Source organism: Oreochromis aureus, linkage group 11 (assembly GCF_013358895.1).
Source record: "Oreochromis aureus strain Israel breed Guangdong linkage group 11, ZZ_aureus, whole genome shotgun sequence".
NCBI classification, from domain to species: Eukaryota; Metazoa; Chordata; class Actinopteri; order Cichliformes; family Cichlidae; genus Oreochromis; species Oreochromis aureus.
In genome coordinates, this window is record NC_052952.1 from 29,783,331 (window position 1) to 29,800,582 (window position 17,252).

The 17,252-nt window shown below is 38.0% G+C and overlaps 2 protein-coding genes across 2 annotated transcripts in view; both read left to right on the forward strand.

Moving 5' to 3' along the window:
• Window positions 1–17,252, forward strand: part of LOC120442676 (C-type lectin domain family 4 member G-like) — a 90,345-nt gene that overhangs the window by 30,117 nt on the left and 42,976 nt on the right. The window lies entirely within an intron of this gene.
• LOC116333489 (C-type lectin domain family 17, member A-like) lies at window positions 9,535–14,632 on the forward strand. Its single transcript, XM_039619648.1, has 10 exons — window positions 9,535–9,649; window positions 9,719–9,785; window positions 9,878–10,736; window positions 12,137–12,214; window positions 12,471–12,569; window positions 12,952–13,038; window positions 13,115–13,279; window positions 13,411–13,574; window positions 13,706–13,818; window positions 13,935–14,632. Exons 3-10 carry the CDS (start codon window positions 10,670–10,672, stop codon window positions 14,050–14,052), a joined length of 891 nt encoding a protein of 296 aa, XP_039475582.1. The 5' UTR covers window positions 9,535–9,649; window positions 9,719–9,785; window positions 9,878–10,669; the 3' UTR covers window positions 14,053–14,632.

A 17,252-nucleotide genomic window follows, 5' to 3' on the forward strand; every position in this document is an offset into this window, starting at 1 on the left:
AAAAACCAGTCATAAATTAGCTTGCTAACTATTCCTAAATGTGCCACATGTTTTGAATGTGCAGAAAAGAATTTTTGCTGAGGTTGGGAATATTTATTTAAAAGCTTTTCTAATTTAAATCATTCAAAACAGAAATCTTGCTTTTAGACTGAGAACTTAATCTTAAACAAAAGTGTTCTCTGGAAGGCATATTATACAGACAAATATGACTCTATCCATCACAAATCTAATATCTGTCTAAATCTTATGTGTGAGTTCTGGGGCGATTCTAGGTTCAAACCTTTGGAGGAGGCTCAGCTCCCAGTCATAATGTCATGCATGCATGCCTTGTAATTAATATTAATTGAATATGCTGCCTGCAAATGTCATCAACTCTTTCTACATTTGCAAACCTCAATTCAATTGGATAAATATTACAATGTTACTTTCAAAAGCAACCTAATTAGTTGGATGGCCTATTGTAGTGTTGAAGAGTAACTCAGAGTGAATAATCAGAGATTTCAATCTAATCCATCCATTTTAGGGTGGAGACTTTAGTTATCAAACCCACTTTCCGGGAGAGTGCCACGGTTGCCCCTCCGTTGGTCTTCCTTGGTCTCTTGTGCTCTGGGGGCATCTGGATGTCTGGAGCCTGGATCTCCTCCATACCTGCTTCATGCCCTGGAGGATGGGGCTATGGCCCCCCACACCCTCTAGCAGATCATTACATGAAGGAACCTTTTAAATACAAGCGCGCTCATGCTCACAGGTGTACACACGGGTGCTCACAGACACAAACTGCACCCTTTTTGGCTCCTACCTCAAAGAACACTGTACGCTGTAAATGTTACGTGCTGCATAATAATATTCAATATTTAATATTTACTGCTATATACACATAGAGTATCACGATGGTGTTGTGTTTATTATATTGCTGCTTTTGTTTGCTTGTTTTCTCTCTTTTTTTCTCCCAACAGGTGATCAAGGTGATATATATAAAAATATGTATTTTTTTTGCTCCCCTCCCCCACCCCCCTTTTCTTTTCCCTTTTCTTTGCCCTTCATCACTATTCCTCTTCCCCGCTGTCTTTGTTTCCCTCCCTCCCCCCGGTCATGTCTGTCCCGTCTGTAACAACTGAAAATAGAATAAATAAATAATAACAACAAAGGTCAATCAAATGGACCAATGCGGCAAGGCAGAGATGGTCCACTTGGTAAAATAATTCCGTTGGGCTTCTCTCTTTGCCTTCAGACAATAATTCTGATGGCAAAAGAACCAAACGGGACAGGCGGCAAAAAACAAAACAAACAAAAAAAAACTTATCAAACCCAAAGCAAAGGCTCAGTTGTTAAAGAAGTTAAAGAACTATTTGTGACAGATAAGAAACATGTACAAGATTATTTTAGTCTCTTAACCACACAGAGGCAGTTCATCATCAGACACTAGAAAATCACCTGTCCATGGACCTGCACACAGAGCAAACTGGTAATAATGTATTAGTATTGTATTGTATCTTTATTTCAGACATATACAGAAAAAACAATATATAGAAGTACACATATTTGCATTTCTACTGAATCCCACTTTTCATTGTTAGGTTAGGTTCCCATCATTACTTACCCCACACAATAAACAAGGAATGAAGGAAATATATATAATTTGGATGCAATTTAGCATAGTTATACATACAATGGGTCATCAACTTGATCAGTTTCATATTCTTCCAAAAGCAGTTTTCCAAACATCTTTATGAACTGACTAATGCTTGAACATTGCTGTAGGTCCACAGGAAAACTGCTCCACAGTTTTACCCCACAAATGGTAATACAAAAGGTTTTAACCTTTGTCCGTGCTTTAAGAGTCTTCAGATTAAATTTTCCCCTCAATTCATAGTCCCCTTCTCTGTCAAAAAACATCCTCTGTACATTTCCTGGTGTGTATCTGGCTTTGTACATAATTTTTGCAGTTTTATATTTTATAAGATTCATAAACTTCAAAATGTTTAATTTCAAGAACATAATGTTAGTGTGGTCTCTAAATCCTGCTTTAGTAATCATCCTGATTGCTTTTTTCTGAATTTTACATAATGGTGGAAGTGAAGTTTTGTATGTATTTCCCCAGATTTCAGTATTCAGTATTTCACAGTATTCCAAATATGGCAGTATAAGTGAACAGTAAAGTACCCGCAGTGATTTGGAAGGCAAAAAATGTTTAGCTTTACTCAGTACAGAGATGCTTCTTGACAGTTTAGCTTGTATATGCTTTATGTGAGGTTTCCAGCAGATTTTGTTGTCTATTATCACACCCAGAAATTTTGTATGAGAAACTTGCTCTACTTCAACATTATTTATCAACAATTTTGCTCCAGCATCTTTTTTACAATTTCCAAATAACATAAATGTAGTTTTATTCAAATTTAGTGATAACTTGTTTCTGTCAAACCACGTTTTCAGTTTAATCATTTCTTGTGTGACAGTTTCCAAAAGCTGCTGTGAATTATTTCCAGCACAAAAAATATTTGTATCATCTGCAAATAAAATAACCTGTAATATATCAGATGTTTTACATATATCATTGATGTACAGGATAAACAGTTTTGGTCCCAATACTGATTCCTGTGGAACTCCACAAACAATGTCCAGGCACTCTGATTGATATTCACCAAGCTTCACAAATTGTTGCCTGTCTCTCAAACAACTCCTCATCCACTCTAGCACCACTCCTCTAATGCCATAGTGCTCCAGTTTATCAAGTAATATTTAATGATTAATTGTGTCAAAAGCTTTTTTTAGGTCAATGAAAACACCAACTGTGCATTGTCTTTGCTCTATATTATTGGTGATATTTTCAGTAAGTTCAATTAATGCCATGGATGTTGATCTGTTTGGTCTGAAACCATACTGACTGTCCATTATTATTTTATGTTTATCTATAAATTTGTCAAGTCTATTAATGAAAACTTTTTCCAGTATTTTTGAAAATTGTGCAAGTAGAGAAACAGGCCTGTAATTTGTGAATTGGTGTCTATCTCCATTTTTAAACAGTGGTATTACTTTAGCTGTTTTATGGTTTATGTTTATGTTATGTTATTTTATATTTCTCCCTTCATTATTCCCTTGTGGAGTTACCCTCTATTCACTAGAGATCCAGTGTCTATGGCTCAGGGATATTTTAAAATCATGATGATAGCACACTAAAAAGACCCTGTGACTGATCAGCAGATATCATAAGTGTATAAACTGATTAAACAAGCATGAGGCCTTCACTTCTACCTTTTCATGTTTCTAAGGTCTCTTCATGCTGGTTTTCATCTTTCCTTTTTACTATTGATTTTGTGTTTGTACCTTAATACCTAAATATTAAAGATCATATGTATGTCCTCATTACAACAGGGATTTGTGTTGGTGTGTGGGACGTAGGTTTATATGTTTATATTGTTAAATGGACAATGTGGTTCAGATAATTTTATGGAGAAACACAAAAGTAATGTGCTCAGTGTAATACATTACTTTTTTGAGTAATGACCCCAACACCCTTCACCACAAAGAAGGGAAATTCCTCCAACACAAACACAAACATAACAGAAGGAATCAAATCACTGAATGATATCAAAGATGGAATAGGAATCGATAAATTCTTGTCCAGTCTGATCCCTACTCATGATGTCATGATTGATTCATATGATAAACTTTAAATTTCACCTCTAAACTCTTTCAAATCTGTCTTTTCCTCAAGATAATATTGGACAATTACCTTAAATGCAATAGTTTTGTCAATTTTAATAATCTAAAAAAAACAGTGTTCAAATATGTAAAAGTGGAGTTTTGGCCAAAAAACAGAATTAAACCAGCAAGACGTATGCTGGCAGATCGTGTGAAGGTTGAAGTGGGACCCAAAAGAAACAGAACTTGATATCAACTAAGAGTGGGGTGCTTATTAGAAAGTGGGGAGCAACATACAAATGAAAGAACAACCAAACTAAACACTGGGAACAGGAAACCTGAAACCTGGTACTGGGACATGGGCATGGAGTACATTAGCTTGATGCATGACAAACAGATAACCTGACAACAAACAAAGGGAAACTAATACAATATATACACGGAAGGTAACTAGGGAATGTGCAACGGGAAGGAAACACCTGGACCTAATCTTACATAAGGAGACAGCGAGGAAGCAAAACTGAATAAACTAAACGCAGGAAACGGGACTATCAAAATAAAACAGCAAGTACGAAAAATACGGACACGAGTCCCCTTTCCATTAGTACCTACTCGGATCGACTCGGCTGGTTTTCCATTACAATCTGGTACTACCTTTTTTTTCTTTTTTCTTTTTATAACAATATTGTTATTATTGTTTTCGTTTTCACAAACAATCCATAATTACATAACATAATATAGTGTACAGTTCACAGCAATAAAAAAAACAAACAAAAAACAAACAAACAAACAAACCAAAAACTAAACACAAAGATCAGATCTATCTAAAAAAAAGAAAAAAGAAAAAACTACAATACAGTACAATACCTGTGGTCCCAATAGTAATATGCAGCTTGAACACTCAAGAGAATCCTTGTAGCATAATATTAGAGACATCAGGTTCCACACCTTTAAGAATTGGTCTGTTTTTGAGTGTAGTGCACATGTAAGATATTCCAATGGCACTAGATCCAACACTACTCGTTGCCAGCCTTTAATAGTTCGTGCTTTTTCATTAATCCACTGCAGTCGAATATTCTTCCCCGTCACATAGGTGAGAATACAATACAACCTCCTATTATTCTTGGATATTAAACGGCTGGCTGGGGAGGCCCAATATGAGCGACGCAGAGTCCATCTCCAATTCACAGCCCAAAATCTTCTCCATTTCAGAAAACGTATTAGACCAATATCCTTGCAATTTCAAACATGACCAAAAGCAGTGAGTTAGGGTACCAATTTCTGTTTTGCATTTAAGGCACATGGGTGAAAGGGTAGGATTGTATTGATGTCTGCAGTATGTCGATATGTACATTCTGTGTATAATTTTTAACTGTATTGCTTTGGTACGATTACAGACTAAGATTGATTTGGCATAACTCCTGACATTTTTCCACTCTTCATCATCAATTATTATACCTAATTCCTTTTCCGATGTGTCTTTAAGCCTATGTGAAATCATTGAGGGTGCGAGATATAAAGCCTTATAAAATATCTTCACAGGAACCTCTTTATCTTTTAAAAATAATAATAAAAGAAATCCTCCATTAATTCCAGTGCATCAACTGGTTGTTCAGATGCATATAATCGGCAGTAAAATTCTTTGAAGGTGTTATTTATGGTTTTACTATCATATACGCGATCACTCTGAGCATCACAAATAGCTGTAATAACTTATGTTTCTGATCTGTTTTTGGTAAGATATGCCAAGTATTTTCCAAGTTTGTTTCCATGTTCATAAAATCTTTGTCTAGTAAACTTAAGGTTAATCTCCTCATCTTGCGTAAAAAGGCTATCTAAGGTTGATCTGACTGCAGCTATCACTTGCTGTAAGGCAGGAGTGGGGGAGTCAGCATAAGTCCTTCCTTTTGTTTTAAGCGCAGTCATTAAAAGATTCTGCTTCCTCAATTTCTGCCGCCACTTACTTGTTGAGTAAGAAATAAGAATCCTTCTAGTGTACGCTTTAATAGTTTCCCACCATAGAGCGGAGTCATTTATCGACTGCAGGTTGATGGACAAATAAATATCTAAACTCAGTGTTAAAATTGGATACAAATGTATAATCCCTTAAAATAGTTGTATTAGCTGTATTCTGCTCTATTTACCATACCTTTAAGAGAAAGATCCAGCACCGCATTAGCATGGTCTGAAATTACAATACTACCAGTTTGGTAAATGGACTGATTCTTATATAGCGCTTTTCTACTCTCCTAGAATACAAAGCGCTCTCTACAACACACCACATACACACCCATTCACACAAGCACTATTATCTATGCTTTCTAGCTTTCATTCATCTGATGGATGAGCAAGTCAGGGTCAGTATCTTGCCCAAGGATATTCGGCATGCAAACTGGGGGAGCCAGGGATCGAACCACCAACCTTCTGATCAGCAGCTGACTTGCTCTACCTCCTGAGCTACAGCACTCAGTTTTCACACGATAAGTGCAATGATAGCCCTGATTTTACTAAAAAATTAATCAATCCTAGTATGCCATTTGTGTGGTGCAGAGAAAAACGTATATACTTTATCTAAAGGGTGTTTTATTCTCCATACATCCACAAATCCTAAATCTTCACAGATAGAATTAAGTGCCTTAGCTTGTGGTGAAAGAGGCAGAGGCTAGTGGGGGAACCTGTCAATAAGAGGATTCAGTATTCATTTAAAATCTCCCCCCACTATAGAAATGTCAGAGTGGATCTCTGCAAAGTCTGTAAATACTGTGGTCATAAAATCAGACAGATGGGCGGGGGGGTAGTAAACATTCAATATAGAAATAACCGCACCTAATAATATTCCCTTGACTATAATGTACCTTCCATGCTTGTCCTTAACACACTCTATATATTTGAAAAAGAGAGTTTTTTTCCTCACAAGGATTGCCACCCCTCTACTTCTTGAGGTAAATGAGGAGAAAAATACCTGTCCAACTCCACCTTGCTGTAATTTAAGGTGTTCTACGTCATCTAAATGTGTTTCTTGTAAAAGTACAATATCAACATGTTCTTTTTTCAAAAAAGGTGAGTATTTTTCTCCTTTTAATAGGATTATGGAGCCCTCTTAGATTCCATGTACACAAATCCGGTAGTACCTAACGTGTTGACATCGTAGCAGTGTCCAAGCATCCTGCTACATAATTACTATGCGACATGAACTCTACAAAAAAGGTAGCTGTCGAGACAAGTAATAAGTTGCTGCTCGTTCTGTGGCTTTTCATCAGACTTTTCCCCATTGCTGGGTTTCAAAAATGGCAGTTTCAATTTTTGTGAATAAGATGCTCTCATGACTCATCAAGTGACACTACTGAACAGCCAATTGGTGGCATGTAGTATGATGACATCACATTTTAGCACCTGCTCAGATCACTTGGAACCCAGGTCAAGCAGGTACTAAAAAAGTACCTGGTGCCAGGTACTATGACCTAATGGAAAACCCTGAAAACCGTGGCGAACTGTGCCGAGTTGATCCGAATAGTTACTAGTGGAAAACGCAAGCTTAACACTGAGACCAGAGGGAGACAGACAGGGAACATGGAACAGGGAGACAATAGTACAAAACAAGAAATGTGAAACACAGGGAAGGCACAGTGAGAGAAAACTAAAGTAAAACTAAAATATAACATAGTGAGAAAACAATTAAGAGAACCAAAACCACAAAGGACACTAAATCGAGGAATATTAATAAAACCCAAAATGACAGCACTTAAACATCAAAATTACACTTCAGAGATGCCTACTTTACAAGTCTTTTTTGATAAATGGTAAATGGTAAATGGCCTGCATTTGTATAGCGCTTTACTCAGTCCCTAAGGACCCCAAAGCGCTTTACACTACATTCAGTCAATTCACCCATTCACGCACATATTCACACACTGGCAATGGCAAGCTACGCTGTAGCCACAGCTGCCCTGGGGCGGACTGACAGAGGCGAGGCTGCCGGACACTGGCGCCACCGGGACTTTACAAGTCTTTTTTGATAAATCTTACTTTTACAAGAAGGAAGAAATTCTAAGAGGTTATCAGAAGTTAATTAAACTTAATTATGGTTAATTGAACTATTTTGCCTTGTCTGTATAAAAAATACAGATATTTTTTATGTTTATGAAGGTTCACAATTAATAGTTATAAGAGAAGTTCTACTGTGCACAGAATATGACTGCTGACACCAGCATTTAGGACAACACAGAGTACGATCTAAAGTAGCACTTGGCTGTTTTTCATTTGTGTCGCTGAAACAGGTTTCTTAAGTCCAGAGCTGTTTGTATACTGAGTTTCTGTTCCCTGTTATGATGCTGGGTAGTGTGTTACTTCACATCAAAGAAGGCTGCTGTCTGAAGTATCAGTATTTTGGTATTTTTGTGGTGTTATATATCTGTATTTGACCGTATTCTTAGCTTTACTGGGTTATATTAAATCATTTATTGGCACACCATGTCAATATGGATTGAAACCTGTGAGGAATGTTTCCTGAATACTAAGAAGATTTATTCTGAGGGCAAAAATGGGTCCAACCTGGTACTAGCATCATAAAGTGCCTGGTAGGTGTATAAAAGAACACACAGTGTAAAGTTCAAACATGCTGCAGGACAACTTATTTTTTTCAGCTAAAAGCAGAAGTTGTCAAAAGTAAAACATATGACAGAGTCAAAAACAACAGTCAAGAACTTTATATTATATTCATATCTGTGACTTTAACACTTTGTATTTCTCAGAATACCAAAACGTCCAAAAAGCTTTTTCAGGGATCCTGGCTCATTGAGTCAGTATTTTCAGTTTTGCCCATTTTCCTGTTTCATGTTTTGTCATGTTAGCCTCGATCTGTTCCGTTCCACTTCCTGTGTGTGATTAGTCAGATTCAGTTCAGCTGTGTTCTCACCTGTCTCTCATCATCTGGCTGAGGACCATGGCCTCAGATTTGGAGGTGCTGATTCTCATTCCCACCACTTCAAATGAAGCCAACAGAACCACCTCATCTGCAAAAAGCAGAGATGAGATTCTGACACCACCCAAGTGAAAGCCTTCCACCACTTGGCTACACCTAAAAATTCTGTCCATAAAAATTATCAACAGTCCAAATAAAGTCCAACAACAAAACACAGCTTAGGTTCAGATCCAGGAGGCCGTTCCTCCAAATCATGCCCTGCCAAGTCTCACTGTCATTGCTCACATGACTGTTGAAGTCTCCCAGTAGGATAACAGAGTCCCCAGGTGGAGCACCCTCAAATACTCCCCCAGGGACTCCAAGAAGGCTGGGTACTCTGAACCGTCATTTAGCGCATAAGCGCAGATGACAGTCAGGATCAAATCCCCGACCCAAAGATGCAGGGAACATCAGGAGAAACTGCAAGGTACAGGCAGCAAGCCAAGGGGATACTAAGATACCCACTCAAACTCCAGACTGAGTCCAGCCCCTCTCCAGAAAACTGGTTTCAGAGTCCAAGCTGTGCGTTAAGGTGAGACGGACTACATCTAGCTGGTACCTCTCAACTTCATGTACTAACTCAGGTTCCTTCCCCACCAGAGAGGTGACATTCCATGTCCCAATAGTTAGTCTAGGTATCCGGGGATCGGTTTGCCCGGGCCTCCTCTCCTGGCCACGGCTAGGCACACATTGCACCCAACCCCCCACGGCTCCACCTGGGGTGGTGGGTCTGCAGGAGGAAGGGCCCATGTCCCTTTTTCGGGCTGTGCCTGGCTAGACCCCATGGACTAATGCCCAGCCACCAGAAACTCGCCCTCAGGCACACTCCCCGGGCCTGGCTCCAGGACAGGGCCTCGGTAACCCTATCGTGGGCCAGGGCAAACTGTTCCCTTGATCGTGTACTCATAGGGGTCTTCTGAATCGCTCTTTGTCTGGTTCCTCACCCAGGACGAATTTGCCATGGGAGATCCTACCAGAAGGCAAAAGCCCACGGACAACATAGCCCCTGGGATCCCTGAGACACACAAACCCCTCCACCACGATAAGGTAGCGATTCGCCCAAACAATTGATAGGTGGAATAAGTGCTTTATAACTGTTGGCATGAAACTGTGCAGTGGTGAACCATGAACCAGTGGATCTGCAAACTTCAGAAATCTATTGGATAGCCTGTGAAGATATTAAGTAAGTAAATTAAAACATGGACATTGTAAGTTGTTGCTGCTGTTTGGCCAATAGTGGGCATTGCATTGCTAATCTCTGGCTCTCTTCCATAGTTTGGTTTTTGTCCTGTCTTTCTGCCCATCACCCCCAGCCATTCATTGAAGGATGATGGCTGCCCCTCTCTGAACTTGATACTGTTGGAGGTATCCTCCTCTTAAAAGGGAGTTTTTCTTCCCCACTTCACCAAGTCCTTCCTCAAAGGGGATTATTCAGTTGTTGGGATTTTCTCTGTATTATTGTCGGGTTTCTACCTTACAATAGAAATACTAGACCTCCCGAAAGCCTCAGGAATTTAATAAAGTCACAAATTATAAAGCAAGTTTAGTCTTTTATAGCTCCTAAAACTATATCTTTAGGTTTCTTTTTTTGCTGGACATCACACTAGTTTCTCTTGTATATCTGATAAATGTTTTTCCCTCTCTGTTGATCATCTGTCCAGATTTTCTTTCTGCTTTTCATGCAGTGCATGCTGGACCACCACCATATGTGGAAATCATTTGAAAAAACACACTGACAAATTGTTGCATTAACAAGGAAAAGTGCATGTTTGTTTTGAGGTATTATCAAGAAAGGAACAGATGACAGCAGAAGTAATTGAGAACAAGCTGCACACACTCCCAATGTGTTAAAACTGCTGAATAAATATTCTGTCACACCAATGCTGTGAAAGCAAAAAAAAACTCTGAACTTCCCATCTGTATCAGCAAAAAGCAGAAGTTGGCAGAAATGAAATGAAAGAAATGAAAGGCGTGGAAACAACTTTTTTTAATGATTCGCTTTAGTTTTAACACAGTGCTACTTTTTGGTGCACAAGTTACGAGAAGCTCAACAGAAAGACTTCAGCAATGGCAGAGCAGAGGTTTAACAACACACCCGTCAATCTAAAACCTAAAAAGCGATGCCAGTCAAAAGGTAAGCTAAGCTAATGCTATTCCTTTTTCTCCCCTGTGCATCATTCGTATTCGAGGATTCCAAGGGTCACCATGTGTAAATACCATACAATTGTAATTTCTGATCATGCACCAGTGCAGGTTGATATCTCATCAAGCTTTTCAAATACGGTGCATCAGCAAAAGATATTTTCAAACTCACGCTGTAGATCATGTAGATGAACATCACAATTAATAATTATAGGAGATGTTTTACTGCACAAAGAATATGACTGCTGATACCAACATCTTTGTATTTTTATCATTTCAAGCAATGTTTTTTCTTTTAATGGTTTTTTTCTGCATTATTAATAAATGTAAAAAAAAAAAAACTACCTAAACCAAAACAAGTAAGATGATGAGCTTACTAAAACTGCTTCCACAAAAGACAAAATTTCCCTTGATAATGCAAGGTGTGGGTCTAAACCTCAAAAAATGAAATAAAATATAAAATAAAAGCTGTCAGTGACATGAATCTCTTGCCAGACGGCAGCAGCTTTAGCACCGGTGTCCGGGGTGTGTGCAATCCTGTAAGATGCTGCATGCCCTCTTGAGAAAGCAAGTTCTATACAGGTCCTTCAGGGAGTGAAGAGGATGACCAAAGATTTTTGGGGGCCATAATAACCCTTTGTAGTGCCTTTTAATGTGCCATGGTGCAACTGGAGAACCAAACAGAGATGCAGTATGTCAGCACACTCTCAATGGAGCAACGGTAGACTACAGTCAGCAGCTCCCTCTTCAGGTCGGTTTTTCTGAGGATTTTTAGAAAATGGAGATGCGGTTGGGCCGTTGGTGTTAAGGTCCACGTTGTTGTCTGCACACCAATCCGACAGGGTTGTAACAATGGTGTCTTCATTTGATCTGTTACCTCTGTTTGCGAACTGAAGTGGGTCGCGTGTGGTTGGCAGGCAGGACATACTGTGGCACCGAACCATGTTCTAAAAACACGTTATTATAACAGGTCATAGAGCAAGTTGATCAGTAGTCTTTGAGGCTGCTAAGGTTGGTTTGTTTCGGCAGTGGGACGATTGTGGCTGACTTCAGGCATGGTGGGATGCAGGACTGGGACAGTGAAGCGTTAAAGATCTTAGTGAAGAACCCAGCCAGCTGATCTGTGCATTCTTTTAAAAAGAGCTTAAACATATTTAAGATGCTTGATTCTGTCAACAAATTTGCTGAAATCTTTTCGGCAAAAACTTTTGTGCATTGAAAATATTTAAAAGATGCTTGGATGGAAAATTGTTGTTACTTAGTAACTAATTAACTCCAAATACCAACAAACCAAATCAGATTACTCACTTTTCTTAACCAGGCATTTCTTTTTTACCTGCAATTTAAACATTCTTTATCTTCTGTAATAACATTGTCATTCAATTCCTTCAGTTAAAACAAAGGAAAACACCATGTTTGAAGAAATGAACATGAAAAATAAAGGAACTAAACAAACTTCTGACACAAACGGTGAGTTATACAAAGCAAATGCAAAACCACTACTTTTACTACAAGGCATCATGCTAAGTACTGATCAGCCTGTCTTACAAACTGGAAGGGTAGAAAATTTGGTGCCTCATAATCTGCAAATGACAGTGCCCTCAACAGAAAAACAATAGCAGCAGTTACTTTAACTAATAAACTAGACTTGACATCCACCAAATTACTCAGATTGACTACCTTTTTTTTCCTTGCCATGAAATCATTCTTTGTCTTCTGCTACAAGGTTACCCTTTAAGTCTTTCAGTACGAAGGCAGGAAGAAAATTTATATGAAGAAATGAATGTGAAAAACAAAGAAACTAAACAAACTTCTGACACAAATGGTGAGTTACACAAAGACAATACAAAAATACTACTTTTGTGACAGGAACTGAAATGAAACTTACTTAGAAACTGGAAGTGTGCTGTTGGCATTTTCCTTACAGGAGCTTAATGACAACATCCTCTCAAGTCATGTTTTGATATGCACAGGATTCACTGTTATTGAAGTTTGATCCATAATTTGGGCTTCACCTTGGTTTTGCCTCTCAACTTTTTCAAATAGATTTTTCTGTTTTTCCCTAAACAATAACAAAAAAGTACATTAATTAGAATGGTTTTATGATTATAAAAAGACAATAAATGATTTTAAGTTGACACAAGCAATTTAAAATCTTAAATGTAAGAATGAATTTGATTGCTATAATAAGTATTTGTTTCTCCTAGATAAGCAGTGTGCATGTATAAAATCTTGTACATCAGTAACCGCTTGCTGGGGTGTTCTGTTACTGATCATGGCCCTTCGCATCTATTGTGAGTATAACTTTTAAAATTAGTTCATCTGCAATGTGCGTGTAAAGCCAAAGAAGTGTTACATTTTGTTTTTCAGTTACCACATTGTTAATTCATAAGAACGAAGACTTAATGAGGAGTCAACTCAACTGGACAAACACCTCAACTGCCTTTGAAACACAGATCAGAGACCTCACTGCAGAAAACCAGAACCTAACAGAACAAATAAAACTCATGAAGATGGAGCTCAGTCTTGGTCCAGGTCAGTGCAGTGTTGATGCCTACTGTCCCAAAGAAAATAACAGTATGCTCCAAATCTATCAGCTAAAAAAATAGGTAATGTAAAATAAATGTGCACTGATGATCTTTATTAATTGATTTCTATACTTGCAGAAAAGTCATGCAAACATTGTGAGGAGGGCTGGCTCCACTTTGAGTGCAACTGCTATGCAATTAATGATGCTGAACCTCATGAGCAGAAAACCTGGGAAGAAGCTCGAGAAAACTGCAAGGGAAAGATTTCCGATTTGGCTGTTGTAATTAATGCAGCAGAAAAGGTAATAAGAACTGTGGCTCATTAGCACAGATTTATTTCATAAAAATGCATTTTCTTTTAATCTAAACACACTGTGTCGCAGTGCCTTAAGCAAAGTATCTGAGTATTTCTAATAACTTTCTCTTTCATCAGAAATATATCAGTGAGAAAAGCTGGAAGAGTTCAGGAGAAAAAGGATACTGGATTGGTCTGAGAGTTGAAAATGGGAAATGGAAATGGGTGGATGGAAGTTATCTGACTAATAAGTAAGAGAAACTTTGAATCAATAACGATTTAAAAATATTTTTCCAAATCTGGAATAAATCAGTTTTGTTTTTTACCAATATTTATAAGCTTTAATCAAACTTGTTTTTTTCCTCAGCTCCTGGATTCAGCAGCCTCCTTCTGATGGTCTCTGTGTAATTTCTGTCCAAAACGAAGGATTTAAATCAGTGAGCTGTGACAAGAAGAAACAATGGATTTGTAAAAAGAGACTCTAACTATTTGAATTACCGCAGTTAGACTTCAGAAGACCTTTGTAATCTACCATGATATCATGTCTACCATGAGATGGGAGTACGTTCACTCCTTTTCCAGAGTTTTCTGGCATACCACACACATCCTAAGGTCATGAGAGAGGTCCTATCTTCTCTTTCTTTTATATGGTATGGCAAACACATCTACACATGGCCAGAGGGGCCGATGGCGCGATATGGCAGCCTCGCCTCTGTCAGTCTGCCCCAGGGCAGCTGTGGCTACAACCGTAGCTTGCCTCCACCAGTGTGTGAATGTGAGCGTGAATGAATAATGGCATTGTAAAGCGCTTTGGGTGCCTTGAAAAGCGCTATATAAATCCAATCCATTATTACATACACACGCATACCTACACGTACACACAGACTGGTACTATTTGTTCACACACATGCCTGTTTAAGATGTCATATGTTAATGAAACTATGCATGTTCATGTAACCACAATAAAGAGCAGTGCTACGGAGGGGCTGACCGAGAGTGACGGAGTTCAAGCGGGAACAGCGCTCGGTCCCGGTTACCTCCCTCATGCACAAGATAACACAAAGAGCTCTGGTGTCTTGTGTGTTGTTTTTGCCACTGCAGTAGATTGTCTCAGTTGTTCCAGCAATAGGTTTGTGACTAGATAAACCTAACAGGCTCCATAAATGCTAAAGAGATAAGTATTATTTCTCAGTTGCAGTGAATAGATAGAAGAAAATAAACTGTAGAAAACTAAACAGAAGAACGAAGAAGAGAATAACAATTTAACATAAACCATTGACACACTCCAGGGCCTGATCAACTCTGGCAGGGCCTCCTTGGATGAGGGTGTCTAGTGATAATGGCCGAAACACATGATGAATCCAAGGTCCACTACTGACGATGTGTCCCAAATTTTGATATGATAATGTAGATCAGATCTCTAATCATTAAACCTAACCAAGGAAAAATGGCAGATTATCTTGGGTAAAAGACCAAAAATTGAGGCACACAACAATGTTTGCCGCTGGTAAAGTTTCTGGCCTGCTTTCCTCATAACAGCCATCCCTCAAGATTTTCTCCATTTACAGCAATGTTTTATCAGGGATTGTAACATCTAGTCCTTTTACTGAATCATTACCTTCTCTAAAGCCAGAGTTGCACAAATTATAAGGTCACACCTCTGCTAGTTTCTGGTTCTGATAGGAATAAAGATTATTGTTAAAGGTTCAGTGTGTGGCAGGTAGCAATTGGACTCAACCATACAGGAAAAGGGAAAAGAGAACCAACTGAAAAGCAGCTTTACTGATGAACACAAACCAAGTACAAAATAATGAAGATCAAACACAGATACCAAAAACTGTCACTCCTATCAAGGACCCCATCAAAGTTGGAGGAATACACAAGGCACACAGGAAAAGGGAAACATGACAGGTGACGACTGAGATAATATTTACACTGAGATGATAATGAGGCAACAGGCAAAGGGTAGGAGAACAGCTGACACTAATCAGAGATAATGGGACGGAAAGTAGAACCAAAACCAAAGACATAAGAACTTGACACAGTGACAGATGATAGCAAACACAGAGATAAAAGTGGATTGACAGGTAATTCACTTATCAACTAAGCAATCAGGGAACTAAAGGCACAGATCACAAAATCAATCATAAGGCACAGGAACCAAAACATGACACCCAAACCAGAAGTCTAAATAATAAAGAATATAGAACCAAACATACAAGATCCGGGTGGTTAGCACTGCCTCACAGCAAGAAGGTCCTGAGATCGAGACGCTGAATAAAACGTGGATTTTTGACTGTCCTCACCAGAAAAACTATAGCATCAGTTACTTAGTCTCTTTAAACCACCATAATAGATTTGATTTATTAACTTTTCATTAACCAGTCAGTTTTTTTCTCGGCCTGAAAACACTCTGTGTCTTCTGTTAGAAGGATGTAAACACATGTTTTTTATATGGTTGCACATAAAAGAAATATGTAATAGTGATTTAAATACAATAATTTAATCATTGCATTTCATACAAACTCACATAGCTCATAAGAGTATGAATAATTTTAATTGTTGAAATAAAAAATTTAATTTCTGCTAGATAAGAAGCCTGGATGTGTTAAATTGTGTCAATCAGTAGTGATGTTGCTGGGGAATTCTTTCACTAATCATGGTCCTTCTACTCTTCTTTGAGTATAGATTTAAAAAATTACTCTTTCATCTGTGTGTAAAGTGTAAAATGTGACTTTTTGTTTGTTTTAATGTTTTGTTTGGGTTTTGTGTGTGTGTGTGTTTGCAGTTGTTTGTATTAGTTCATAATAATGAACTTTTAATGAAAACTAATCTCAATTTGGCACAAGCCTATTAGAAAAGCTGATGAGACCTGACTGAAGAAAACCAGAACCTTAAGAAGAAAAATGAGCAGCTGGAGACAGAGAAGAAACATAATAGAAATACAAAACATGATGACATGATGAGTTCAGTGTTAGTTGAGCTCAGTGGAGCATTGATGCCTGCTGTCCCAAAGAAACAGCATTTTCCAAATCAATTAGCTACAAAAAGACTTAATACAACAGAGTATGTGTGAAAAAGGAGATATTATTTATGTTTAGAAAAGTTCACAATTAATCATTATAGAAGAAGTTTTACTGTACAAAGAATAGGACTGCTGACAGCATTTAGGACAACACAGAGTAAGATGTAAATTGGCACTCGGTTGTTTTTCATTTGTGTCACTAAAGGGGGCTTCTTCAGTGCAGTGCAGTTTGTATACTGAGTTTCTTTTCCCTGTATTAATGCTGGGCGGTGCGTTACTTCGCATCAAAGAATACTGTTGTCTAAAGTATCAGTATTTTGGTATTTTTGTGTTGTTATATATCTGTATCTGACCATATTCTTAGCTTTAGTGGGTTATATTAAATTAAATTATTGCCAGAACATTGTGGAATTTTAATTTTTGATTAAAAAAAGGTTTTAATCAAGCCAAGAACAACACTGTTGCCCTAACATGTTTGATTAAGGAAGAAGGAGGGCTGTCCTCTATATCTATATCATACTGTTCACATCAACCACAGAGAAAAACAGGAAGTTCAGCTTATTAGTATAGTCTCATGTTGTGTATTTTACACATAGTGTTCGTCAAATCAAGTTCACTGTTTATTGGTTGTTTTTTGTTTTGGTTGTTGTTGTTTTTTTT